This window comes from Aptenodytes patagonicus, chromosome W, assembly GCF_965638725.1.
Source record: "Aptenodytes patagonicus chromosome W, bAptPat1.pri.cur, whole genome shotgun sequence".
Taxonomy (NCBI): Eukaryota; Metazoa; Chordata; class Aves; order Sphenisciformes; family Spheniscidae; genus Aptenodytes; species Aptenodytes patagonicus.
The window spans coordinates 45297509-45324069 of NC_134981.1; the positions used below are offsets into that span (position 1 = coordinate 45297509).

The 26561-nt window shown below is 46.8% G+C and overlaps 1 protein-coding gene across 2 annotated transcripts in view; it reads left to right on the plus strand.

Moving 5' to 3' along the window:
- LOC143171913 (protein Hook homolog 3-like) overlaps nt 1-26561 on the plus strand; it is a 139228-nt gene that overhangs the window by 57179 nt on the left and 55488 nt on the right. For both annotated transcript variants that reach the window (XM_076361094.1, XM_076361095.1), the window contains exons 10-12: nt 14849-14989; nt 15989-16190; nt 18472-18582. In XM_076361094.1, the coding sequence (XP_076217209.1) occupies nt 14849-14989; nt 15989-16190; nt 18472-18582 (454 nt within the window). The remainder of the gene's footprint in view (nt 1-14848; nt 14990-15988; nt 16191-18471; nt 18583-26561) is intronic.

Here is a 26561-nt window from a genome sequence, read left to right on the forward strand (position 1 = left end):
CTCTACAATGTTCGTTGGGTTCATTTAGTCCATGACTTCGGGCTCCATCTGTCATAACAGTCCTTCAGGACAGGAGAGATGGAGATGGTATGTGGTGTTGGATTGTTTCATGTTGAAGTCAGTTCTGGTACCATCATCACTGTGCTTTGCTTGGTTTCATCGAAGTTCATTCTTCATTAGTCTGGGTGATTCTTATTATAATACCACTGATATGGCATATAATACTATGTAGCAATTAACATCATACAGTTCAGATCATTGGCTATTCTCACCCAAAATCAAATCCCCTTGAGGTACACATTGGACTGCCCCATCCTTCCGCATTATCCACCAAGTGCACCCAGGCCCTTGAGCAAAAGCAATCCCACGGATGGGTTTGCCTTTGCCCGAGGCAGGAATAACCCAGACTGTCTTCCCCAGCATATTTTTTATGGGCACTACAGGGAATTTATTCCCATCTACAGTACGTAAAAGTTTTGACTGGGCAGGGCCAGCTCGATTGGCAGATCCCCGAGCGTTGACTAACCAGGTGGCCTTTGCTAAATGTGTATCCCAATGTTTGAATGTCCCGCCACCCATTGCTCTCAGCGTAGTCTTTAACAGTCCATTGTATCGTTCGATTTTCCCAGAGGCTGGTGCATGACAGGGGATGTGATACACCCACTCAATGCCGTGCTCTTTGGCCCAGGTGTCTATGAAGGTGTTTCGGAAATGAGTCCCGTTGTCTGACTCAATTCTTTCTGGGGTGCCATGTCGCCACAGGACTTGCTTTTCAAGGCCCAGGATAGTGTTCCGGGCAGTGGCATGGGGCACAGGATATGTTTCCAGCCATCCGGTGGTTGCCTCCACCATTGTAAGCACGTGGCGCTTGCCTTGGCGGGTTTGTGGGAGTGTGATATAATCGATCTGCCAGGCCTCCCCATATTTATATTTCAGCCATCGTCCTCCATACCAGAGAGGCTTTAACCACTTGGCTTGCTTGATGGCAGCGCATGTTTCGCATTCATAGATAACCTGTGCAATAGTGTCCATGGTCAAGTCCACCCCTCGATCACGAGCCCATCTGTATGTTGCATCTCTTCCTTGGTGACCTGAGGTGTCATGGGCCCACCAAGCTACACTTATGTTGCCAGTTCAGCTCCACCTGAGCCACTTCAATCTTAGCAGCCTGATCCACCTGCTGGTTGTTTTGATGTTCTTCAGTGGCCCGACTCTTGGGTACGTGAGCATCTACGTGACGGACTTTTACAACCAGGTTCTCCACCCGGGCAGCAATATCTTGCCACAATGCGGCAGCCCAGATGGGTTTGCCTCTGCGCTGCCAGTTGCTCCGCTTCCATTGCTGCAACCACCCCCACAGGGCATTTGCCACCATCCCTGAGTCAGTATAGAGATAGAGCACTGGCTACTTTTCTCGGTCAGCAATGTCTAAAGCCAGCTGGATGGCCTTTACTTCTGCAAATTGGCTCGATTCACCTTCTCCTTCAGCCGTTTCTACAACTTGTCGCATAGGACTCCATACAGCAGCTTTCCACCTCCGATGCTTTCCCACAAGACGACAGGACCCATCAGTGAACAGGGCATATTGCTTCTCATTTCCTGGTAATTTATTATACATTGGGGCCTCTTCAGCACGCGTTACCTCCTCCTCTGGCAATATTCCAAAATCTTTGCCCTCTGGCCAATCCATGATCACTTCCAGAATTCCTGGGCGACTGGGGTTTCCTATTCGAGCCCGTTGTGTGATCAGTGCGACCCACTTACTCCATGTAGCATCAGTTGCATGATGTGTACAGGGGACCCTCCCTCTGAACATCCAGCCCAGCACTGGCAGTCGGGGTGCCAGGAGGAGCTGTGCTTCAGTGCCGATCACTTCCGAAGCAGCTCGAACCCCTTCATATGCTGCTAATATCTCTTTTTCAGTTGGAGCATAGCGGGCCTCGGATCCTCTGTATCCCCGACTCCAAAACCCTAGGGGTCGACCTCGAGTCTCCCCTGGTGCTTTCTGCCAGAGGCTCCAGGTAGGGCCATTCTCCCCGGCTGCGGTATAGAGCACATTTTTTACATCTTGCCCTGCCCGGACTGGCCCCAGGGCTACTGCATGAACTATCTCCCGTTTAATTTGTTCAAAAGCTTGTCGTTGCTCAGGGCCCCATTTGAAATCGTTCTTCTTTCGGGTCACTTGATAGAGAGGGTTTACAATCAGACTGTAATTTGGAATGTGCATTCTCCAAAAACCCACGACGCCCAAGAAAGCTTGTGTTTCCTTTTTGCTAGTTGGTGGAGACATGGCTGTTATTTTGTTGATCACATCCATTGGGATCTGACGACGTCCATCTTGCCATTTTATTCCTAAAAACTGGATCTCCTGTGCAGGTCCCTTGACCTTACTTTGTTTTATGGCAAACCCGGCCTTCAGCAGGATTTGGACTATTTCCTTCCCTTTCTCAATAACTTCTCCTGCTGTGTTGCCCCACACGATGATGTCATCAATGTATTGCAGGTGTTCTGGAGCTCCACCCTGTTCTAATGCAGTCTGGATCAGTCCATGGCAAATGGTGGGGCTGTGTTTCCACCCCTGGGGCAGTCAGTTCCAGGTGTACTGAACGCCCCTCCAAGTGAAAGCAAACTGTGGCCTGCACTCCGCTGCCAAAGGGATTGAGAAAAACGCATTAGCGATATCAGTTGTGGCATACCACTTGGCTGCCTTTAACTCCAGTTCGTATTGAGGTTCTAGCGTGTCCAGCACAGCAGCACTCAGTGGTGGCGTGACTTCATTTAGGCCACGATAGTCTACTGTTAGTCTCCACTCTCCATTAGACTTCCGCACTGGCTATATGGGGACTTGTTAAAGGGTGAGCGAGTCTTGCTGATCACTCCTTGGCTCTCCAGTCGACGAATCAGTTTATGGATGGGAATCAGGGAGTCTTGGTTGGTGCGATATTGCCGCCGGTGCACTGTGGTGGTAGCGATTGGCACTTGTTGGTCTTCGACCTTCAGCAACCCCACAACAGCGGGGTCCTCCGAGAGACCAGGCAAGGTGGACAGCTGTTTAATTTCTTCCGTCTCCAAGGCAGCTATACCAAAAGCCCACCTGTACCCTTTTGGGTCCTGGAAATACCCTCTCCTGAGGTAGTCTATGCCAAGGATGCACGGAGCCTCTGGGCCAGTCACAATGGGGTGCTTCTGCCACCCATTCCCAGTTAGACTCACTTCGGCTTCCAGTTAGCTGTTGGGATCCCCCCGTCACCCCAGAAATACAGATGGGTTCTGCCCCTATATAGCTTGATGGCATTAGGGTACACTGTGCACCGGTGTCTACTAGAGCCTTATACTTCTGTGGGTCTGATGTGCCACGCCACTGCATCCACACAGTCCAGTAAACCTGGTTGTCCCTTTCCTCCCCCTGGCTGGAGGCAGGGTCCCTCTAATCCTCATCACAGTAGTCATTTCTCATTTCTTGTACGTACGAGTCAGAAGTTTCTTCATTAAGATCAGGAGTAAGATCAGCCCTTCTACTCTGTCTGGGGAACTGCCCGCTGGAAACTGGAGCTGCAATTTTCCTGGAAGAACCTCTTTCTGTGATTGTTTTCCCTTGCAATTCACGTACCCGTGCCCCTAGGTTTGAGGTAGGTTTTCCATCCCACTTCCGCATGTCCTCTCCGTGGTCACGCAGGTAAAACCATAGAGTGCCCCGTGGTGTGTACCCTTTATATTCTCTCTCTTGAGCAAAAGAACGCTGACTCCTAATAGCCGAGATACTGGTCCGTACAGGTGGGGAGTAGGACCTATCCTCTCTGAGTTGCTGGATCTCCCGGGACAGTTTCTACACACCCAAGACGAGGGAGGAAGAGAGACTTTCCTCGTATTGCCGGAGTTGACTAGCCAATTCGTCCACTGTTTGTCCCTCTCCATCTTTCCAGGTCATCACTGCCAATGAGTTGGCATATGACGATGGTGAGCTCCTTACAAACTTCCGCCACATGGGTCGTGTGCACTTGACTTCATCTGGATCTTTGGATAGCTGTTCATTGTTCAGGTCATCATAAATCACCTCCAGCATAGCTAATTCCCTCAGGAACTGGATACCCTTCTCCATGGTGGTCCACTCGCCTGGGCGACATATGACATCTTCCTTGAAGGGATGCCTTTCCTTCACGCTTGACAAGAGTCGCCTCCAAAGGCTGAGGATACGTGTCCCTTTTCCAATTGCTTTATCAATGCCCCCTTCCCTAGAAAGGGATCCCAGCTGCTTGGCTTCCCTACCCTCTAATTCCAGGCTACTGGCCCCATTATCCCAGCATCGGAGCAGCCAGGTGACAATGTGCTCGCCTGGATGATGGCTTATGATTCTATGATTCTATGATCTCGTTGCTCACTCAGGGATAGAGATTGGGTAGTCACCGCCTCAGTTATGAGTTCTTCCTCTTCCTCCTCCCTGATCAGCGGCTGGCCCTCCTCCTCCTGTTCTCGTGATGGCCCTTCTCCAGGGTAGTCTGCCTCGTACACTTCCTTCGCTTCCCCTTTAGAAGAAGCTTCTTCCTCCCTTACTAAACGAGCCGACTTCTGCTTCCAAGATTTCTTCTTGTGTATAGGGGCAATTGATTCTGGCACAGGTTGGTTCTTTGATTTAGCCGCAGGGCCTGTCACTGAGGTTGGAGTGGCCGCAAGGCCTGTCATTTTACCGTCGGATCCAGACCTTCTCTTCCCTTTGAGGGTACTGAATGGTGTTGAACAGGGCTCGGTAGGCATGGGCCAGGCCCCAGCACGGTGCAATGATCTGCATCTCTCTGGAGTTGCCAGGGTGACGGCATACTTTGTCCAAATATTCTACTAACTCTTCAGGATTCTGCACTTGCTCAGGGGTGAAGTTCCAAAACACTGGGGGTGCCCATTGGCCTAGGCACTTGCCCATCTTGTCCCACACACCCTGCCACTCATAACTATCCAGCCTTGGGGCAGATCTCTGGATGATATTCTTAAATTGCTTATTAACTTTAGACAAAACCGAAACAATATTCCAAAGAAATACCAATAGAAGTATCTTAACTACCCAAGGATGTTCAAGACACTGAAAAATTACTGTAATGAAGGAGGAAACATCATAGAAGAAGGTAGCGACGCTGCCATTCTGTATTTCCTCCATAAAAAACCTCTCAGAGGAAGAACTATAATTGCTAATTGTCTCCACGAATTGGTACCCGAAGTACAGTAATGGCTTCAGTGCAAAACTCAAATACCAGATTAAGCTCAAGGCCAGTGTTTTAATAACAAACCTCACAGGCAAAACATCATCAATCACTGCAGAGCACAGCAAACCGCAAAACCCAACACCAATCTCTAACACGTACAGCAGAAAAAAGAGCATGATGCAGATCAGATAAACTAATATCAAGAACAGATGAATCAACATTGTGACCCACAACTGTTAACAGATATAAGTTCCTTAATACACTCCGGTTAATCTGTTATTATCTCAAACCCTTCGAGCCCCACGTTGGGCGTCAAAAAGGACTGTTGTGGTTTAACCGCAGCCGGCAACTGAGCACCACACAGGCACTCACTCCCCCCCAACCCCAGTGGGATGGGGGAGAGAATTGGAAGAGTAAAAGTGAGAAAACTTGTGGGTTGAGATAAGAACAGTTTAATAATTGAAATAAAATAAAATACTACTACTACTACTAATAGTAATAATAATAAGAAGAATATATAAAGCAAGTGATGCACAGTGCAATTGCTCACCACCCGCCGACCGATGCCCAGCCAGTCCCCGAGCAGCGGCCCCCCCGGCCAGCTTTCCCCAGTTTATGTACTGAGCATGACGTCACATGGTATGGAACAGCCCTTTGGCCAGTTTGGGTCAGCTGTCCTGGCTGTGCCCCCTCCCAGCTTCTTGTGCACCTCCAGCCTTCTCAGTCGGTAGAGCATGGGAAGCTGAAAAGTCCTTGGCTCGTGTAAGCACTGCGCAGCAACAACTAAACCATCCGTGTGTTATCAACATTGTTCTCATCCTAAATCCAAAACACAGCACTGTACCAGTGTCCTGGTTTCGGCAGGGATAGTGTTAATTTCCTTTCTAGTAGCTGGTACAGTGTTTTGGATTTAGGATGAGAACAAAGTTGATAACGCACCGATGTTTTAGTTGTTGCTAGGTAATGCTTACACTAGCCAAGGACTTTTCAGCTTCCCATGCTCTACTGACTGAGAAGGCTGGAGGTGCACAAGAAGCTGGGAGGGGGCACAGCCAAACTGGCCAAAGGGACATTCCATACCATGTGACGTCATGCTCAGTACATAAACTGGGAAAGCTGGCCGGGGGGGCCGCTGCTCGGGGACTGGCTGGGCATCGGTCGGCGGGTGGTGAGCAATTGTACTGTGCATCACTTGTTTTGTGTATTATTATTATTATTATCATATTATTATTATAATTTTATTTCAATTATTAAACTGTTTTTATCTCAACCCACGAGTTTTTCTAACTTGTGCTCTTCCAATTCTCTCCCCCATCCCACCGGGTGGGGGGGAGTGAGCGAGCGGCTGCTTGGTGCTTAATTGCCGACTGAGATTAAACCACGACAGTCCTTTTTGGCGCCCAACGTGGGGCTCGAAGGGTTTGAGATAATAACAGATTAACCGGAGTGTATTAAGGAACTTATATCTGTTAATAGTTGAGGGTCACAATGTTGGTTTCTCTGTTCTCGATATTGATTTGCATAATCTGCATCACGCTCTTTTTCCTGCTGTACATGTTAAAGATTGGTGTTGGGTTTTGCAGTTTGCTGTGGTCTGCAGTGAATAGTGATGTCTCGCTTGTGAGGTTTGTTTTTAGAACATTGACCTTGACGTTTCTGTGGTATGTAAACTTCGCAATGAAGCCGTTACTGTACCATGGATACCATTTCGTGGAGACAACTAGCAATTGCAGTAACTTTTCTGAGAGTTTTTTTTCGGAGGAAATACAGAATGGCAGCGTCACTACCTTCTTCTATAATGTTTCCTCCTTCATTACAGTAATTTTTCAGTATTTTGAGCATCCTTGGGCAGTTAAGATACTTCTATTAATACTTCTTGGGAATACTGTTTCGGTTTTGTCTAAAGTTGGTAAGCAATTTAAGAATATCATCCAGAGATCTGCCCCAAGGCTGAATAATTATGAGTGGCAGGGTGTGTGGGACAAGATGGGCAAGTACCTAGGCCAATGGGCACCCCCAGTGTTTTGGAACTTCACCCCTGAGCAAATGCAGAATCCTGAAAAGTTAGTAGAATATTTGGAAAAAGTATGCTGTCACCCTGGCAACTCCAGAGAGATGCAGATCATTGCAACGTGCTGGGGCCTGGCCCATGCCTACCGAGCCCTGTTCAACACCATTCAGTACCCTCAAAGGGAAGAGAAGGTCTCTGGCTCTGACAGTAAAACGACACGCACTGCGGCCACTCAGACCCGGGCAACAGGCCCTGCGGCCACTCAAACCCGGGCAACACGCACTACGGCCACTCCAACCCTGGCGACAGGCTCTGCGGCCACTCAGACCCCGGCGACAGGCCCTGCGGCCACTCAGACCCCGGCGACAGGCCCTGCAGCCACTCCGACCCCGGCGACAGGCCCTGCGGCCACTCCAACCCCGGCGACATGTACTGCGGCCACTCCAACCCCGGCGACATGCACTGCGGCCACTCCAACCCCGGCGACAGGCCCTGCGGCCACTCAGACTCCAGTGACATGCACTTGCACTGCGGCCACTCCAACCCCGGCGACATGCACTGCGGCCACTCCAACCCCGGCGACAGGCCCTGCGGCCACTCAGACTCCGGTGACATGCACTTGCACTGCGGCCACTCCAACCCCGGCAACAGGCCCTGCGGCCACTCAGACTCCGGTGACATGCACTTGCACTGCGGCCACTCCAACCCCGGCGACATGTACTGCGGCCACTCCAACCCCAGCGACATGCACTGCAGCCACTCCAACCCCGGCAACAGGCCCTGCGGCCACTCAGACTCCGGTGACATGCACTTGCACTGCGGCCACTCCAACCCCAGCAACACGCCCTGTGGCTGAACCAAAGAACGAGCCTGTGCCGGTATCAGTCGCCCCTGTACACAAGAAGAAATTTTGGAAGCGGAAGTCGGCTCGTTTAGTAAGGGAGGAAGAAGCTTCTTCTAAAAGGGAACCGGAGGAAGAAGTATATGAGACAGATGACCCTAGAGAAGGACCATCACGAGAACGGGAGGAGGAAAGCCGGCCGCTGATCGGGGAGGAGGAAGAGGAAGAACTCATAAACGAGGCAGTGACCACCCGATCTCTATCCCTGAGTGAGCTGCGAGATATACGAAAAGATTTCAGCCGCCGTCCAGGCGAGCATATTGTCACCTGGCTGCTCCGATGCTGGGATAATGGGGCCAGTAGCCTGGAATTAGAGGGTAGGGAAGCCAAGCAGCTGGGATCCCTTTCTAGGGAAGGGGGCATTGACAAAGCAATTGGAAAAGGGACACGTATCCTCAGCCTTTGGAGGCGACTCCTGTCAAGCGTGAAGGAAAGGTATCCCTTTAAGGAAGATGTCATATGTCGCCCAGGCAAGTGGGCCACCATGGAGAAGGGTATCCAGTTTCTGAGAGAATTAGCTGTGCTGGAGGTGATTTATGATGACCTGAACAATGAACAACTATCCAAAGATCCAGACGAAGTCAAGTGCACACGACCCATGTGGTGGAAGTTTATAAGGAGCGCACCATCGTCATATGCCAACTCATTGGCAGTGATGACCTGGAAAGATGGAGAGGGACAAACAGTGGACGAATTGGCTAGTCAACTCCGGCAATACGAGGAAAGTCTCTCTTCCTCCCTCGTCTTGGGTGTGTAGAAACTGTCCCGGGAGATCCAGCAACTCAGAGAGGATAGGTCCTACTCCCCACCTGTACGGACCAGTATCTCGGCTATTAGGAGTCAGCGTTCTTTTGCTCAAGAGAGAGAATATAAAGGGTACACACCACGGGGCACCCTATGGTTTTACCTGCGTGACCACGGAGAGGACATGAGGAAGTGGGATGGGAAACCTACTGCAGCCCTAGGGGCACGGGTACGTGAATTGCAAGGGAAAACAATCACAGAAAGAGGTTCTTCCAGGAAAATTGCAGCTCCAGTTTCCAGCGGGCAGTTCCCCAGACAGAGTAGAAGGGCTGATCTTACTCTTGATCTTAATGAAGAAACTTCTGACTCATACGTACAAGAAATGAGAAACGAGTACTGTGATGAGGATTAGAGGGGCCCTGCCTCCAGCCAGGGGGAGGAAAGGGACAACCGGGTTTACTGGACTGTGTGGATTTGGTGGCGTGGCACATCAGACCCACAGAAGTATAAGGCTCTGGTAGACACCGGTGCACAGTGTACCCTAATGCCATCAAGATATATAGGAACAGAACCCATCTATATTTTTGGGGTGACGGGGGGATCCCAACAGCTATCTGTATTGGAAGCCGAAGTGAGTCTAACTGGGAATGGGTGGCAGAAGCACCCCATTGTGACTGGCCCAGAGGCTCCGTGCATCCTTGGCATAGACTACCTCAGGAGAGGGTATTTCAAGGACCCAAAAGGGTACAGGTGGGCTTTTGGTATAGCTGCCTTGGAGACGGAGGAAATTAAACAGCTGTCCACCTTGCCTGGTCTCTCGGAGGACCCCGCTGTTGTGGGGTTGCTGAAGGTCGAAGACCAACAAGTGCCAATCGCTACCACCACAGTGCACCGGCGGCAATATCGCACCAACCAAGACTCCCTGATTCCCATCCATAAACTGATTCGTCGACTGGAGAGCCAAGGAGTGATCAGCAAGACTCGCTCACCCTTTAACAAGTCCCCATATAGCCAGTGCGGAAGTCTAATGGAGAGTGGAGACTAACAGTAGACTATCGTGGCCTAAATGAAGTCACGCCACCGCTGAGTGCTGCTGTGCCAGACATGCTAGAACTTCAATATGAATTGGAATCAAAGGCAGCCAAGTGGTATGCCACAGTAGATATTGCTAATGCGTTTTTCTCAATCCCTTTGGCAGCAGAGTGCAGGCCACAATTTGCTTTCACTTGGAGGGGCATCCAGTACACCTGGAACCGACTGCCCCAGGGGTGGAAACACAGCCCTACCATTTGCCATGGACTGATCCAGACTGCACTAGAACAGGGTGGAGCTCCAGAACACCTGCAATACATTGATGATATCATCGTGTGGGGCAACACAGCAGGAGAAGTTTTTGAAAAAGGGAAGGAAATAGTCCAAATCCTGCTGAAGGCCGGTTTTGCCATAAAACAAAGTAAGGTCAAGGGACCTGCACAGGAGATCCAGTTTTTAGGAATAAAATGGCAAGATGGACGTCGTCAGATCCCAATGGATGTGATCAACAAAATAACAGCCATGTCTCCACCAACTAGCAAAAAGGAAACACAAGCTTTCTTGGGCGTCGTGGGTTTTTGGAGAATGCACATTCCAAATTACAGTCTGATTGTAAACCCTCTCTATCAAGTGACCCGGAAGAAGAACGATTTCAAATGGGGCCCTGAGCAACGACAAGCTTTTGAACAAATTAAACGGGAGATAGTTCATGCAGTAGCCCTGGGGCCAGTCCGGGCAGGGCAAGATGTAAAAAATGTGCTCTATACCGCAGCCGGGGAGAATGGCCCTACCTGGAGCCTCTGGCAGAAAGCACCAGGGGAGACTCGAGGTCGACCCCTAGGGTTTTGGAGTCGGGGATACAGAGGATCCGAGGCCCGCTATGCTCCAACTGAAAAAGAGATATTAGCAGCATATGAAGGGGTTCGAGCTGCTTCGGAAGTGATCGGCACTGAAGCACAGCTCCTCCTGGCACCCCGACTGCCAGTGCTGGGCTGGATGTTCAGAGGGAGGGTCCCCTGTACACATCATGCAACTGATGCTACATGGAGTAAGTGGGTCACACTGATCACACAAGGGGCTCGAATAGGAAACCCCAGTCGCCCAGGAATTCTGGAAGTGATCATGGATTGGCCAGAGGGCAAAGATTTTGGAATATTGCCAGAGGAGGAGGTAACGCGTGCTGAGGAGGCCCCAATGTATAATAAATTACCAGGAAATGAGAAGCAATATGCCCTGTTCACTGATGGGTCCTGTCGTCTTGTGGGAAAGCATCGGAGGTGGAAAGCTGCTGTATGGAGTCCTATGCGACAAGTTGTAGAAACGGCTGAAGGAGAAGGTGAATCGAGCCAATTTGCAGAAGTAAAGGCCATCCAGCTGGCTTTAGACATTGCTGACCAAGAAAAGTGGCCAGTGCTCTATCTCTATACTGACTCCTGGATGGTGGCAAATGCCCTGTGGGGGTGGTTGCAGCAATGGAAGCAGAGCAACTGGCAGCGCAGAGGCAAACCCATCTGGGCTGCCGCATTGTGGCAAGATATTGCTGCCCGGGTGGAGAACCTGGTTGTAAAAGTCCGTCACGTAGATGCTCACGTACCCAAGAGTCGGGCCACTGAAGAACATCAAAACAACCAGCAGGTGGATCAGGCTGCTAAGATTGAAGTGGCTCAGGTGGAGCTGGACTGGCAACATAAGGGTGAATTATTTCTAGCTCGGTGGGCCCATGACACCTCAGGTCACCAAGGAAGAGATGCAACATACAGATGGGCTCGTGATCGAAGGGTGGACTTGACCATGGACACTATTGCGCAGGTTATCCATGAATGCGAAACATGCGCTGCCATCAAGCAAGCCAAGCGGTTAAAGCCTCTTTGGTATGGAGGACGATGGCTGAAATATAAATATGGGGAGGCCTGGCAGATCGATTATATCACACTCCCACAAACCCCCCAAGGCAAGCGCCACGTGCTTACAATGGTGGAGGCAACCACCGGATGGCTGGAAACATATCCCGTGCCCCATGCCACTGCCCGGAACACTATCCTGGGCCTTGAAAAGCAAGTCCTATGGCGACATGGCACCCCAGAAAGAATTGAGTCAGACAATGGGACTCATTTCCGAAACAACCTCATGGATACCTGGGCCAAAGAGCACGGCATTGAGTGGGTGTATCACATCCCCTATCATGCACCAGCTTCTGGGAAAATTGAACGATACAATGGACTGTTAAAGACTACGCTGAGAGCAATGGGTGGTGGGACGTTTAAACATTGGGATACGCATTTAGCAAAGGCCACCTGGTTAGTCAACACTCGGGGATCTGCCAATCGAGCAGGCCCTGCCCAGTCAGAACTTTTACGTACTGTAGATGGGAATAAAGTCCCTGTAGTGCACATAAAAAATATGCTGGGGAAGACAGTCTGGGTTATTCCTGCCTCGGGCAGAGGCAGACCCATCCGTGGGATTGCTTTTGCTCAAGGACCTGGGTGCACTTGGTGGATAATGCGGAAGGATGGGGAAGTCCGATGTGTACCTCAAGGGGATTTGATTTTGGGTGAGAATAGCCAATGATCTGAATTATGTGATGTTAAGTACTAATTATAGTTATAATAGTTATACTAATAATACACAGATATACTAATCATACTAATAATATTATATGCCATACTAATGTTATTACAATAAGAATCACCCAGACTAATGAAGAATAACTTCAGTGAAACCAAGCAGAGCACAGTGATGATGGTACCAGAACTGACTTCAACATGAAACAATCCAACACCGCATACCATCTCCATTTTTCCTGCCCTGAAAGATTATTATGACAGATGGAGCCTGAAGTCATGGACTAAATGAACTCACCGAACATTTTAGAGGGATGGCCCACAGATGAAGGGAATGATATCTGTGTATGTGTGTATATATATATATATAAAAGGGGGTGGTGATTAATGAAAATGTACTGGAAAATACAGGACTTGAGCATGACGCAGATGGTATAGAATAAGGGGTGGATATTGTCCTGGTTTTGGCAGGGATAGAGTTAATTTCCTTTCTAGTAGCTGGTACAGTGTTTTGGATTTAGGATGAGAACAAAGTTGATAACGCACCGATGTTTTAGTTGTTGCTAGGTAATGCTTACACTAGCCAAGGACTTTTCAGCTTCCCATGCTCTACTGACTGAGAAGGCTGGAGGTGCACAAGAAGCTGGGAGGGGGCACAGCCAAACTGGCCAAAGGGACATTCCATACCATGTGACGTCATGCTCAGTACATAAACTGGGGAAAGCTGGCCGGGGGGGCCGCTGCTCAGGGACTGGCTGGGCATCGGTCGGCGGGTGGTGAGCAATTGTACTGTGCATCACTTGTTTTGTGTATTATTATTATTATTATTATCATATTATTATTATCATTTTATTTCAATTATTAAACTGTTTTTATCTCAACCCACGAGTTTTTCTAACTTGTGCTCTTCCAATTCTCTCCCCCATCCCACCGGGTGGGGGGGAGTGAGCGAGCGGCTGCGTGGTGCTTAATTGCCGACTGAGATTAAACCACGACATATTGTTAGTAAGGCATGACTTTCCCTTCATGAACTCATGTTTGCTCTGACCGATGACTGCATTGTCTTTCAAGTGTTTTTCAATAACTCCCAGAATAACCTTCTCCATAATTTTACCAGGCACTGAAGTGAGACTGACAGGCCTGTAATTACCACGGTCTTTCTTGCCCTTCTTGGAAATTGGAATAACATTTGTTAGCTTCCAGTTGACCGGGACCTCTCCAGACTCCCAAGACCATTGATAAATAACTGAGAGAGGTCTCGCAATAACATCAGCCAACTCTTTCAGTACCCTGGGATGAATCCCATTGAGCCCCATAGACTTATGTGCATTCAGTTGCAGCAGCAAATCCCATACAAGTTCAAAGTCAACTGGGAGCTTCACTCCCTGAGTCACGGTCCTCCAACCCAGGGCTCCGGGGGTCCCAGGGCCCATCATCAGTGTTAAAGACAGAGGCGAAGAAGGCATTAAATGTCTCTGCTTTGTCTATGTCCCTATTTGTGAGGTGACCAACCTCATCAAGTAACGGACCAATATGTTCTTCAGTCCTCCTTTTCCTGTTAGCATACTTAAAAAAGCCTTTTTTTTGTTATCCACCACAGTACTGGCCAGCTTGAACTCCAATTGAGCTTTAGCCGTATGAATTTTCTCCCTACAGTGGCAAACAGCATCTCTGTAGTCCTCTTGGGTAGCCTGACCTTGCTTCCAAAGTCCATACGCTTTCTTTTTCTGCATAAGTTCCTGAAGGACATCCCTGTTCAGCCCAGCTGTCCTTCTGCCCTGCTTGCTTGACTTCCAACACATTGGAATTGCCTGCTCCTGCGCTCTTAAAATATGGTTCTTAAAAAGTGACCAGCATTTATGGACCCCAATACCCTCAAAAGCAGATTTGCAGGGGCCCTTATTAACTAGTTCCTTGAGCATCCTAAAGTCTGCTCTCCCAAAATCCTGGGTAGTAGCTCTGCTAACAGTTTTTCTCATATCACCAAAGATTTTAAACTCAACCATTTCATGATCACTGTGGCCAAGACAGCCACCAATCATCACATCATCCACGAGACCATCTCTATTTACAAACAACAGATCTAGGAGGGCACCTTTCCTAGTCGTCTCCCTTAGTACCTGTATCAAAAAGTTATCTTCAACGTGCTTCAGGAATTTCCTGGACCTGTTCGTGTCTGCTGTATGATAGTCCCAGTTAACATCTGGGAAGTTGAAGTCACCTATAAGAACAAGGGCAACTGATCTAGAGATTTCCCTTAATTCCTTATAGAATAATACATCGGTGTCATCGGTGTGGCTGGGTGATCTATAGTAGACTCCCACAACATCCGCTTTATTAGCTTTTTCCCCTAATCCTTACCCAGAGGCTCTCAACCATGTCATCCTGATTTACTTCAATTGTACAGGTTAGAAGCTGCCAAAGATGACTATCGCATACGTTGTGAAGAACTAGAAAAAGAAATTGCAGAGCTGAGACAACAAACTGAAGAGCTTAGTACATTAGCAGAAGAGGCTCAGTCTTTGAAGGATGAAATAGACGTACTCAGGTAAACTATGTTCCATTAGCTTTGGGTTGTTTTTTCTTTTTTATAATATATAAATAGTTTTGATCCACAGTAAAATTCATATAATTAAATTTAGTCTTCATTAGCTTTTGGTGTAATAGTTTTAAGGATGGATATGTATTAAAACACTTCTTAAGCAAGTAAGTAAAAGCCACTCTGTGGCCATCAAAATGATGGTTCTAACTTGTGTGTCAAGCAGTCTGACATCAGATTACTAAGTACCAAAAAGTTCAGTTCAGCTGAATTCATTCTAGTTTCACACTGTTGAGTATGGCTATGGGGATTCATTTGTTACTGTTAGCTTACAGGTTTGGGGTGTTTGAAATTTTTGTGAAAACTTTCAAATTAGAGGATATTTTCCTAATGTTGTTTGTTTTCAATCAAGCTGTGAATTACTTAGGAGTTGGTTACAATTTAAAGTAATGATACAATATTGAGAAAACTCTGTTTGAATGTTTTATAAACTGAGCTCTGTCTTGCATTTTTGTTAAAAAGGATTCAGACTCCAAAACTATTATGGTAATCCTGTATGACTGCTTGGGAAATGGATATAATAGCTGTTAGCATAAATTTGCCATTTCCTTTTTCAGAACACGTTTATCCCTGGTTATCTTAAAAAAAAAAGTGAAGGGCAGAAAATATTATTTTTACTCTGGTAAAGCAGTGGCTTCTGAGGATGAATTCAGAGTTGGAAGGAAATAGGTTGGAATTGTAGGAGTGTTAACAATTTATTTTTTAATTAATATTGGAAGCAGATAAGGAAATTATAGGAAGAATTATGCCATTCAAAAGCACTTCTGATAACAGCACTTTGTGTCAACTAATGGGGGGGAGCAGACAACTTGAAAACCAAGACATTTAGTAGTGTGTGAGGATGTTTGTGTTCTTGTGCTCCCTTGATGTCTGGGAATATTTTCTACATTGATTTTTAGTCTTCCAAGTACAGATTTGATACAAATGTTCAATCTCTTGTCTTCCCAGGCATTCTTCTGATAAAGTGGCCAAGTTAGAAAGCCAGGTAGAGTCATACAGAAAGAAACTGGAAGACCTGGGTGATTTGCGGCGGCAAGTGAAACTATTAGAAGAGAAGAATACGGTGTACATGCAAAACACTGTAAGCTTGGAGGAAGAACTAAGGAAAGCCAATGCAGCACGTAGCCAGCTGGAGACATACAAGAGACAGGTGAGAACATCATCAGTGCAATAATTCTCTGTATTTCTCAACATTTCTTCTTTGCAACATGGCTTATGTTGCAAACAAAAAAAACCCAAACAAAACCAGCTCCTTGTGTTTGCTTCTTTTGTAAATACTTCTTTCTTCCTCCCTCCCTACATTGTTTATTGGTCATTATGTCAAGTTTGTGTTACTTTTGTCAATGAACAGTTTTACCTCTCAAAAAGTAACAGGTTTATCAAATTATTCCTAATTCAAGTTCAGTAGTGGGGCTAGAATTAGAGCTTCTTTCTCAGAAAAAGCATCCACTCTTCACTTGAAAATTTCCAGCAGTGGGGAATCCACCATAGCCTTGGTAAGTTATTCTAGTGATTAAGTAAGACTTTTTTCTTTAAGTTTCTAACCTGAATTTGTCCATCTGTGGCTAGAAAGTATACATCCTCCATCCTCTATATCATCCTTGTTGCATATATGCATCAAGAAAAGTACCTTGTGTATCACCAGAGCCTTCAGGAGTGGAGAACATCTGTTTATTTTCCTGTTCCACTGAAAGGGATGTGACTATTTCTATAAAGATGGAGGATGCATGCATATCTCCTTTTTGCATCTACAGTACATTGACCTGCCATCATTCTGAGATCCTTTTTGCAAGGCCAGCTTGAGCTCGATTTATGTGAACAGTGCCCTGTCTTTATTCTGACCTCCCTTAACCTTGAATGGTCACACTACAGGTGTCCCTACGTGTCAATCCACAGCAGAATTTAAAAAGATAAATTTAAAAGAAACAGGCACCAAGAGCATCGCAAGCCCTGGAGTGATGTGCATCCCTCAAACTTGAAAGCTGTTTCCCTGCATTTGGCCATCTTGATAAGTAAGGCAATTAGCTTACACCTCGCTGGGTTGATTGTTATTATAGTCCAATTGATTCCACTAGGAAAAAAACAGAACTTGGATAAGAAAAAGGCTGAAGTAACATACAATCAAAGGGAAAAGGAAATATAGAAGGAGGCACCCTTTCACACACCATTAATATCTCATTTGCTCATAAAAGGAGTAATTCCTCCGAATAACAGAGCACCCATTACAGTTGTATTATCCCTGATGTTTGCATCTGATCATGCTTATTTCAATGATGATGCAGATTTTGAAAGGGGAAACTTTGTTCTTTATGTCTAAGCTGTGCATCTGCAAAGAATATCTCTTCTCCCTCATTCCCAATGTTTTATGGATGAGATTTTACAACTGAGGAGCTGATGTGTTGTACGGAACTTTACTGCTGGCTGAGACTGGAATAAAGCCCAGGCCTCTAATCTGGCAGGCCTGAGTTTCTTTCACTTTAACCACACACTGTTTCAGAACAAACACAGTCTGTTTGCCTTCAATGTCTATAAAGTTGAGCTCCTCCTGAATACACCTTTGAGACCAAAACATGAATGAAGAAAGTATAAATATGAAATGTCACAAACAAATTAGTTTCCAGGAGTCCTAGCTCTGTGTCCTGCTATAAGAATTAATTCTATATCTTCAGCTGAGTCTTCATTCAGCTTATGTGTTTGCCAGTCAGTCTTTACTCTGTTTACTGCTTTCACACTGTGTTATGTTATTAACATTCTGGGATTGAGTCTACACTAGTAAAGGCTGAGAACTTTGCTGAGTTGTCTTGTACTCACTGAACTTTTCTGCTAAGCTTTTATACTTCTTTTTTAGTTTTAAAAGCTCTTTGCTAACTTACAGCTTGAAAAATATCTATGAGATTTTGTTAGGAACATATTGCCCCTTGAAATAAAGAAAACTGATAATGAGCCTGCAGCTGAATTTTCATGTTTGTGTATTAATAAACAATAACAAATGTCTAAGCAAAAGAAAATTTACCTAATTGCATGAACTGGTGCCTGACTTCTGAGTGAGGTTTGTAGAAAAAGAGATGACAAAAGGTTTCTTGAGAGTTTTTTCTTTTCCTTGGCTTTTCTGAAAGTAGGAGGATTATTCTACTATTCCTAAGCTGTTCATAGGATTATACAGTTTTTCCTGTAAATCTCACTTGTATGTAAATTTTTAAAGATACTTTACATCTTTTTGTTGTTTCTTTTATTTGTGCTAAGGCCTAGCATTTGAATTCTTTTGGTTATGCTGAAACATGTAACAACTGATGAAAAAGAATTTTAGACTGCCCTGTAGGTAAATATTTCACTTATTTGCCTCATGGCACATGGTCATTAACTACTTTCTTTCATATGTTTTCTTTTAATGTTAATAATTGCAGACAAATTACTGCTTCTTGCTCTCACAGGCAGTGGAATTACAAAACAGATTATCTGAAGAATCCAAGAAAGCTGATAAACTAGATTATGAATGCAAACGGTTGAAAGAAAAAGTAGACAGCCTCCAAAAAGAAAAAGATGTAAGTTTCATTATATTATTTTTCTAGTAGTAGTGAAAGCAACCATTTTTCCTTTATTACACAGAGCTATGGTTATCAAAAAAAGCTTTTACGTTGAGCTTTTTGAATTAATAAGTTTTATTTTCCACTTAAAATTTTCTAATGTTTGTGTACAAATACATTTTTAAACTTAATGTTTATATTGCATGGGATAAAGTGACTGTATTAAAATATATGCAACAGATTTTCAAGAGGAAAAGCCCTCACATATAGTGTCTGAAGTTGTTTCTTGACCATTCACCATGAAAAGGATAATAAATGCCAAAGATAATTGTAATGTATTCCGAAAAACTATTTAAAGTAGTTTTTTTACAGTATCTCCCTAGAACTAAACTCAGAAGTTGTTTTTTTTTCCAAAGTAATGTTCCTTGAGGTAGCATCTGCATGTTTCTCTTCGTGAAATCAAGGCCTCTGTAGCAAGAGGTTTAGGAATCTTGTAGAAGGATGTGTCCTCTATTGTGATTTCCCCTTTCTCTTGTGATCACTAATCACTGATTTAGTTTCTGGTGTCATCATGGATATGCAGTATAGATACCAGTTTATTATCTTCCTCTCTAAGCCACCAACAGACTGAGGTTGATTGCTCTTGCCCTCTCTTGCCAAGAATGATCCTCCATGTTTCTCTGGCATACTCTAGTTTCTTTGACAGTTGGTTTCCGTTTGTGGATATTTTTGAAGTCTGTATATTGGCACTATAAAGTACCACATGAAACATGGCCAACACTTTCAGTTAGCAATTGCTCAGGCTTATTTGAAGTGGAAGTCTGTCTTTCCTTCAAGCAGAATCTTTGTAGATGCTTTCCTGAAGATATCCTATTTCCTGTCTAATCTTTTAATAAATTTCCAGGTCTTGCACTTAGGTAGCACTTGAGCTGAAAATTCTCAGTTATATTCTGCTCATAGGTCTTACCTTTCTGTACCTTGCCAAATTTACTAAATACTATGGATACCTGTCCTTGTCATCACTTTCTTCTGCTCCTCACTCTCAAATTGGAATGGCTCACAGTAGTCTTGTTCATTTCTTCCTTTGCTTTTCTTTCCTGTTTTTTACTGGGTTGTGTTGTGTTTTCCCCACTCCCCCCACCCCCATCCCAGATTTCAGGGGAAGTTTGTATTTTTGGCTTACCTGTTGTTTGGTGGAAACCCTTTGTATGAAGGACCTGCATTTCGAGTCATTGCAGATATGGTTTTGTTTTGCCACCTGGCAAGAAGTGTTTTGGGGTTGCTTATTTTTAATGCATTCTTCTGAGTGAATAGGTGCCTGTAAAAACTTGTCATGGTTTAATCTCAGTCGGCAACTAAGCACCACGCAGCCGCTCCCTCACTCCTCCGCACCCGGTGGGATGGGGGAGAGAATTGGAAGAGCACAAGTGAGAAAAAGTCGTGGGTTGAGATAAAAACAGTTTAATAATTGAAATAAAATGATAATAATAATAATATGATAATAATGATAATACACAAAACAAGTGATGCACAGTACAATTGCTTACCACCCGCCGACCGATGCCCAGCCAGTCCCTGAGCAGCGGCCCCCCCGGCCAGCTTTCCCCAGTTTATGTACTGTGCATGACGTCACATGGTATGGAATGTCCCTTTGGCCAGTTTGGCTGTGCCCCCTCCCAGCTTCTTGTGCACCTCCAGCCTTCTCAGTTGGTAGAGCATGGGAAGCTGAAAAGTCCTTGGCTAGTGTAAGCATTACCTAGCAACAACTAAAACATCGGTGCGTTATCAACTTTGTTCTCATCCTAAATCCAAAACACAGCACTGTACCAGATACTAGGAAGGAAATTAACTCTATCCCTGCCGAAACCAGGACAATATCCACCCCTTATTCTATACCATCTGCGTCATGCTCAAGTCTCACATTTTCCAGTACATTTTCATTAATCACCACCCCCTTTTATATATATATATATACACACATACACAGATATCATTCCCTTCATCTGTGGGCCATCCCTCTAAAATGTTCGGTGAGTTCATTTAGTCCATGACTTCAGGCTCCATCTGTCATAATAATCTTTCAGGGCAGGAAAAATGGAGATGGTATGTGGTGTTGGATTGTTTCATGTTGAAGTCAGTTCTGGTACCATCATCACTGTGCTTTGCTTGGTTTCACTGAAGTTATTCTTCATTAATCTGGGTGATTCTTATTGTAATAACATTAGTATGGCATATAATATTATTAGTATGATTAGTATATCTGTGTATTATTAGTATAACTATTATAACTACAATTAGTACTTAACATCACATAATTCAGATCATTGGCTATTCTCACCCAAAATCAAATCCCCTTGAGGTACACATCGGACTTCCCCATCCTTCCGCATTATCCACCAAGTGCACCCAGGTCCTTGAGCAAAAGCAATCCCACGGATGGGTCTGCCTCTGCCCGAGGCAGGAATAACCCAGACTGTCTTCCCCAGCATATTTTTAATGTGCACTACAGGGACTTTATTCCCATCTACAGTACGTAAAAGTTCTGACTGGGCAGGGCCTGCTCGATTGGCAGATCCCCTCGTGTTGACTAACCAGGTGGCCTTTGCTAAATGCGTATCCCAATGTTTGAACGTCCCGCCACCCATTGCTCTCAGTGTAGTCTTTAACAGTCCATTGTATCGTTCAATTTTCCCAGAAGCTGGTGCATGATAGGGGATGTGATACACCCACTCAATGCCGTGCTCTTTGGCCCAGGTGTCTATGAGGTTGTTTCGGAAATGAGTCCCGTTGTCTGACTCAATTCTTTCTGGGGTGCCATGTCGCCATAGGACTTGCTTTTCAAGGCCCAGGATAGTGTTCCGGGCAGTGGCATGGGGCACAGGATATGTTTCCAGCCATCCGGTGGTTGCCTCCACCATTGTAAGCACGTGGCGCTTGCCTTGGCGGGTTTGTGGGAGTGTGATATAATCGATCTGCCAGGCCTCCCCATAGTTATATTTCAGCCATCGTCCTCCATACCAGAGAGGCTTTAACCGCTTGGCTTGCTTGATGGCAGCGCATGTTTCACATTCATGGATAACCTGCGCAATAGTGTCCATGGTCAAGTCCACCCCTCGATCACGAGCCCATCTGTATGTTGCATCTCTTCCTTGGTGACCTGAGGTGTCATGGGCCCACCGAGCTAGAAATAATTCACCCTTATGTTGCCAGTCCAGCTCCACCTGAGCCACTTCAATCTTAGCAGCCTGATCCACCTGCTGGTTGTTTTGATGTTCTTCAGTGGCCCGACTCTTGGGTACGTGAGCATCTACGTGACGGACTTTTACAACCAGGTTCTCCACCCGGGCAGCAATATCTTGCCACAGTGCAGCAGCCCAGATGGGTTTGCCTCTGCGCTGCCAGTTGCTCTGCTTCCATTGCTGCAACCACCCCCACAGGGCATTTGCCACCATCCAGGAGTCAGTATAGAGATAGAGCACTGGCCACTTTTCTCAGTCAGCAATGTCTAAAGCCAGCTGGATGGCCTTTACTTCTGCAAATTGGCTCAATTCACCTTCTCCTTCAGCAGTTTCTACAACTTGTCGCATAGGCCTCCACACAGCAGCTTTCCACCTCCGATGCTTTCCCACAAGACGACAGGACCCATCAGTGAACAGGGCATATTGCTTCTCATTTCCTGGTAATTTATTATACAGTGGGGCCTCTTCAGCACGCGTTACCTCCTCCTCTGGCGATATTCCAAAATCTTTGCCCTCTGGCCAATCCATGATCACTTCCAGGATTCCTGGGCGACTGGGGTTTCCTATTCAAGCCCGTTGTGTGATCAGTGCGACCCACTTACTCCACGTAGCATCAGTTGCATGATGTGTACAGGGGACCCTCCCTCTGAACATCCAGCCAGCACCGGCAGTCGGGGTGCCAGGAGGAGCTGTGCTTCAGTGCCGATCACTTCCGAAGCAGCTCGAACCCCTTCATATGCTGCCAATATCTCTTTTTCAGTTGGAGCATAGCAGGCCTCGGATCCTCTGTATCCCCGACTCCAAAACCCTAGGGGTCGACCTCGAGTCTCCCCTGGTGCTTTCTGCCAGAGGCTCCAGGTAGGGCCATTCTCCCCGGCTGCGGTGTAGAGCACATTTTTTACATCTTGTCCTGCCCGGACAGGCCCCAGGGCTACTGCATGAACTATCTCCCGTTTAATTTCTCCAAAGGCTTGTCATTGCTCAGGGCCCCATTTGAAATCGTTCTTCTTCCGGGTCACTTGATAGAGAGGGTTTACGATCAGACTGTAATTTGGAATACGCATTCTCCAAAAACCCTGCAACGCCTAAGAAAGCTTGTGTTTCCTTTCTGCTAGCTGGTGGAGACATGGCTGTTATTTTGTTGATCACATCCATTGGGATCTGATGACGTCCATCTTGCCATTTTATTCCTAAAAACTGGATCTCCTGTGCAGGCCCCTTGACCTTACTTTGTTTTATGGCAAAACCGGCCTTCAGCAGGATTTGGACTATTTCCTTCCCTTTTTCAAAAACTTCTCCTGCTGTGTTGCCCCACACGATGATGTCATCAATGTATTGCAGGTGTTCCAGAGCCTCACCCTGTTCCAGTGCAGTCTGGATCAGTCCATGGCAAATGGTGGGGCTGTGTTTCCACCCCTGGGGCAGTCGGTTCCAGGTGTACTGGACGCCCCTCCAAGTGAAAGCAAACTGTGGCCTGCACTCCGCTGCCAAAGGGATTGAGGAAAATGCATTAGCAATATCAACTGTGGCATACCACTTGGCTGCCTTTGACTCCAGTTCGTATTGAAGTTCTAGCATGTCTGGCACAGCAGCACTCAGCGGTGGCCTGACTTCATTTAGGCCACGATAGTCTACTGTCAGTCTCCACTCTCCATTAGACTTCCGCACTGGCCATATGGGACTGTTAAAGGGTGAACGAGTCTTGCTGATCACTCCTTGGCTCTCCAGTCGACGAATCAGCTCATGAATGGGAATCAGGGAGTCTCGGTTGGTGCGATATTGCCGCCGGTGCACCGTGGTGGTAGCGATTGGCACTTGTTGGTCTTCGACCTTCAGCAACCCCACAACAGAGGGGTCCTCCGAGAGACCAGGCAAGGTGGACAGCTGTTTAATTTCTTCCGTCTCCAAGGCAGCTATACCAAAAGCCCACCGGTACCCTTTTGGGTCCTGGAAATACCCTCTCCTGAGGTAGTCTATGCCAAGGATGCACGGAGCCTCTGGGCCAGTCACAATGGGGTGCTTCTGCCACCCATTCCCAGTTAGACTCACTTTGGCTTCCATTACAGTTAGCTGTTGGGATCCCCCCATCACCCCAGAAATACAGATGGGTTCTGCCCCTATGTAGCTTGATGGCATTAGGGTACACTGTGCACCGGCGTCTACTAGAGCCTTATACTTCTGTGGGTCTGATGTGCCAGGCCACCAAATCCACACAGTCCAGTAAACCTGGTTGTCCCTTTCCTCCCCCTGGCTGGAGGCAGGGCCCCTGTAATCCTCATCACAGTACTCATTTCTCATTTCTTGTACGTACGAGTCAGAAGTTTCTTCATTAAGATCAAGAGTAAGATCAGCCCTTCTACTCTCTCTGGGGAACTGCCCGCTGGAAACTGGAGCAGCAATTTTCCTGGAAGAACCTCTTTCTGTGATTGTTTTCCCTTGCAATTCACGTACCCGTGCCCCTAGGGCTGCAGTAGGTTTCCCATCCCACTTCCGCATGTCCTCTCCGTGGTCATGCAGGTAAAACCATAGGGTGCCCCATGGTGTGTATCCTTTATGTTCTCTCTCTTGAGCAAAAGAACGCTTACTTCTAATAGCCGAGATACTGGTCCGTACAGGTGGGGAGTAGGACCTATCCTCTCTGAGTTGCTGGATCTCCCGGGACAGTTTTTTGGACAGTTTCTCCACAGCCGAGACAAGGGAGGAAGAGAGACTTTCCTCATATTGCCGGAGTTGACTAGCCAATTCATCCACTGTTTGTCCCTCTCCATCTTTCCAGGTCATCACTGCCAATGAATTGGTGTATGACGATGGTGAGCTCCTTATAAAATTCCGCCACATGGGTCGTGTGCACTTGACTTCGTCTGGATCTTTGGATAGTTGTTCGTTGTTCATTGTTCAGGTCATCATAAATCACCTCCAGCACAGCTAATTCTCTCAGAAACTGGATACCCTTCTCCATGGTGGTCCACTCGCCTGGGCGACATATGACATCTTCCTTGAAGGGATACCTTTCCTTCACGCTTGACAGGAGTCGCCTCCAAAGGCTGAGGATTCGTGTCCCTTTTCCAATCGCTTTGTCAATGCCCCCTTCCCTACAAAGGGATCCCAGCTGCTTGGCTTCCCTACCCTCTAATTCCAGGCTACTGGCTCTGTTGTCCCAGCATCGGAGCAGCCAGGTGACAATATGCTTGCCTGGACGACGGCTGAAATCTTTTCATATATCTCGCAGCTCACTCAGGGATAGAGATCGGGTGGTTACTGCCTCTCATGAATTCTTCCTCTTCTTCCTCCCCGATCAGCGGCCGGCTCTCCTCCTGCTGTTCTCGTGATGGCCCTTCTCTAGGGTCGTCTGTCTCGTATACTTCTTCCTCCAGCCCCCTTTTAGAAGAAGCTTCTTCCTCCCTTACTAAACGAGCCGACTTCTGCTTCCAAGATTTCTTCTTGTGTACAGGGGCGACTGATACCGGCACAGGCTGGTTCTTTGGTTCAGCCACAGGGCGTGTCGCTGGGGTCTGAGTGGCCGCAGTGCATGTCACCGGAGTCTGAGTGGCCGCAGGGCCTGTCGCCGGGGTTGGAGTGGCCGCAGTGCCTGTCACCTGGGTCTGAGTGGCCGCAGGGTCTGTCGCCGGGGCCTGAATGGCCGCAGTGCATGTCGCCGGGGTCTGAGTGGCCGCAGAGCCTGTCGCCAGAGTCTGAGTAGCTGCAGTGCATGTCACCGGGGTCTGAGTGGCTGCAGGGCCTGTCGCCGGCGTCTGAGTAGCTGCAGTGCATGTTGCTGGGGTCGGAGTGGCTGCAGGGCGTGTTGCCCGGGTCTGAGTGACCACAGGGCATATCGTTTTACTGTCAGAGCCAGAGACCTTCTGTCGTGGTTTAACTTCAGTCGGCAACTAAGCACCACGCAGCCGCTCGCTCACTCCCCCCCACCCGGTGGGATGGGGGAGAGAATTGGAAGAGCACAAGTTAGAAAAAACTCGTGGGTTGAGATAAAAACAGTTTAATAATTGAAATAAAATGATAATAATAATAATATGATAATAATAATAATAATACACAAAGCAAGTGATGCACAGTACAATTGCTCACCACCCGCCGACCGATGCCCAGCCAGTCCCCGAGCAGCGGCCCCCCCGGCCAGCTTTCCCCAGTTTATGTACTGAGCATGACGTCACATGGTATGGAATGTCCCTTTGGCCAGTTTGGCTGTGCCCCCTCCCAGCTTCTTGTGCACCTTCAGCCTTCTCAGTCGGTAGAACATGGGAAGCTGAAAAGTCCTTGGCTAGTGTAAGCATTACCTAGCAACAACTAAAACATCGGTGCGTTATCAACTTTGTTCTCATCCTAAATCCAAAACACTGTACCAGCTACCAGAAAAGAAATTAAATCTATCCCTGCCGAAACCAGGACAATATCCACCCCTTATTCTATACCATCTGCGTCATGCTCAAGTCTCATATTTTCCAGTACATTTTCATTAATCACCACCCCTTTTTATATATATATATATATACACACACACAGAGATATCATTCCCTTCGTCTGTGGGCCATCCCTCTAAAATGTTCGGTGAGTTCATTTAGTCCATGACTTCGGGCTCCATCTGTCATAATAATCTTTCAGGGCAGGAAAAATGGAGATGGTATGTGGTGTTGGATTGTTCCATGTTGAAGTCAGTTCTGGTACCATCATCACTGTGCTTTGCTTGGTTTCACTGAAGCTATTCTTCATTAGTCTGGGTGATTCTTATTGTAATAACATTAG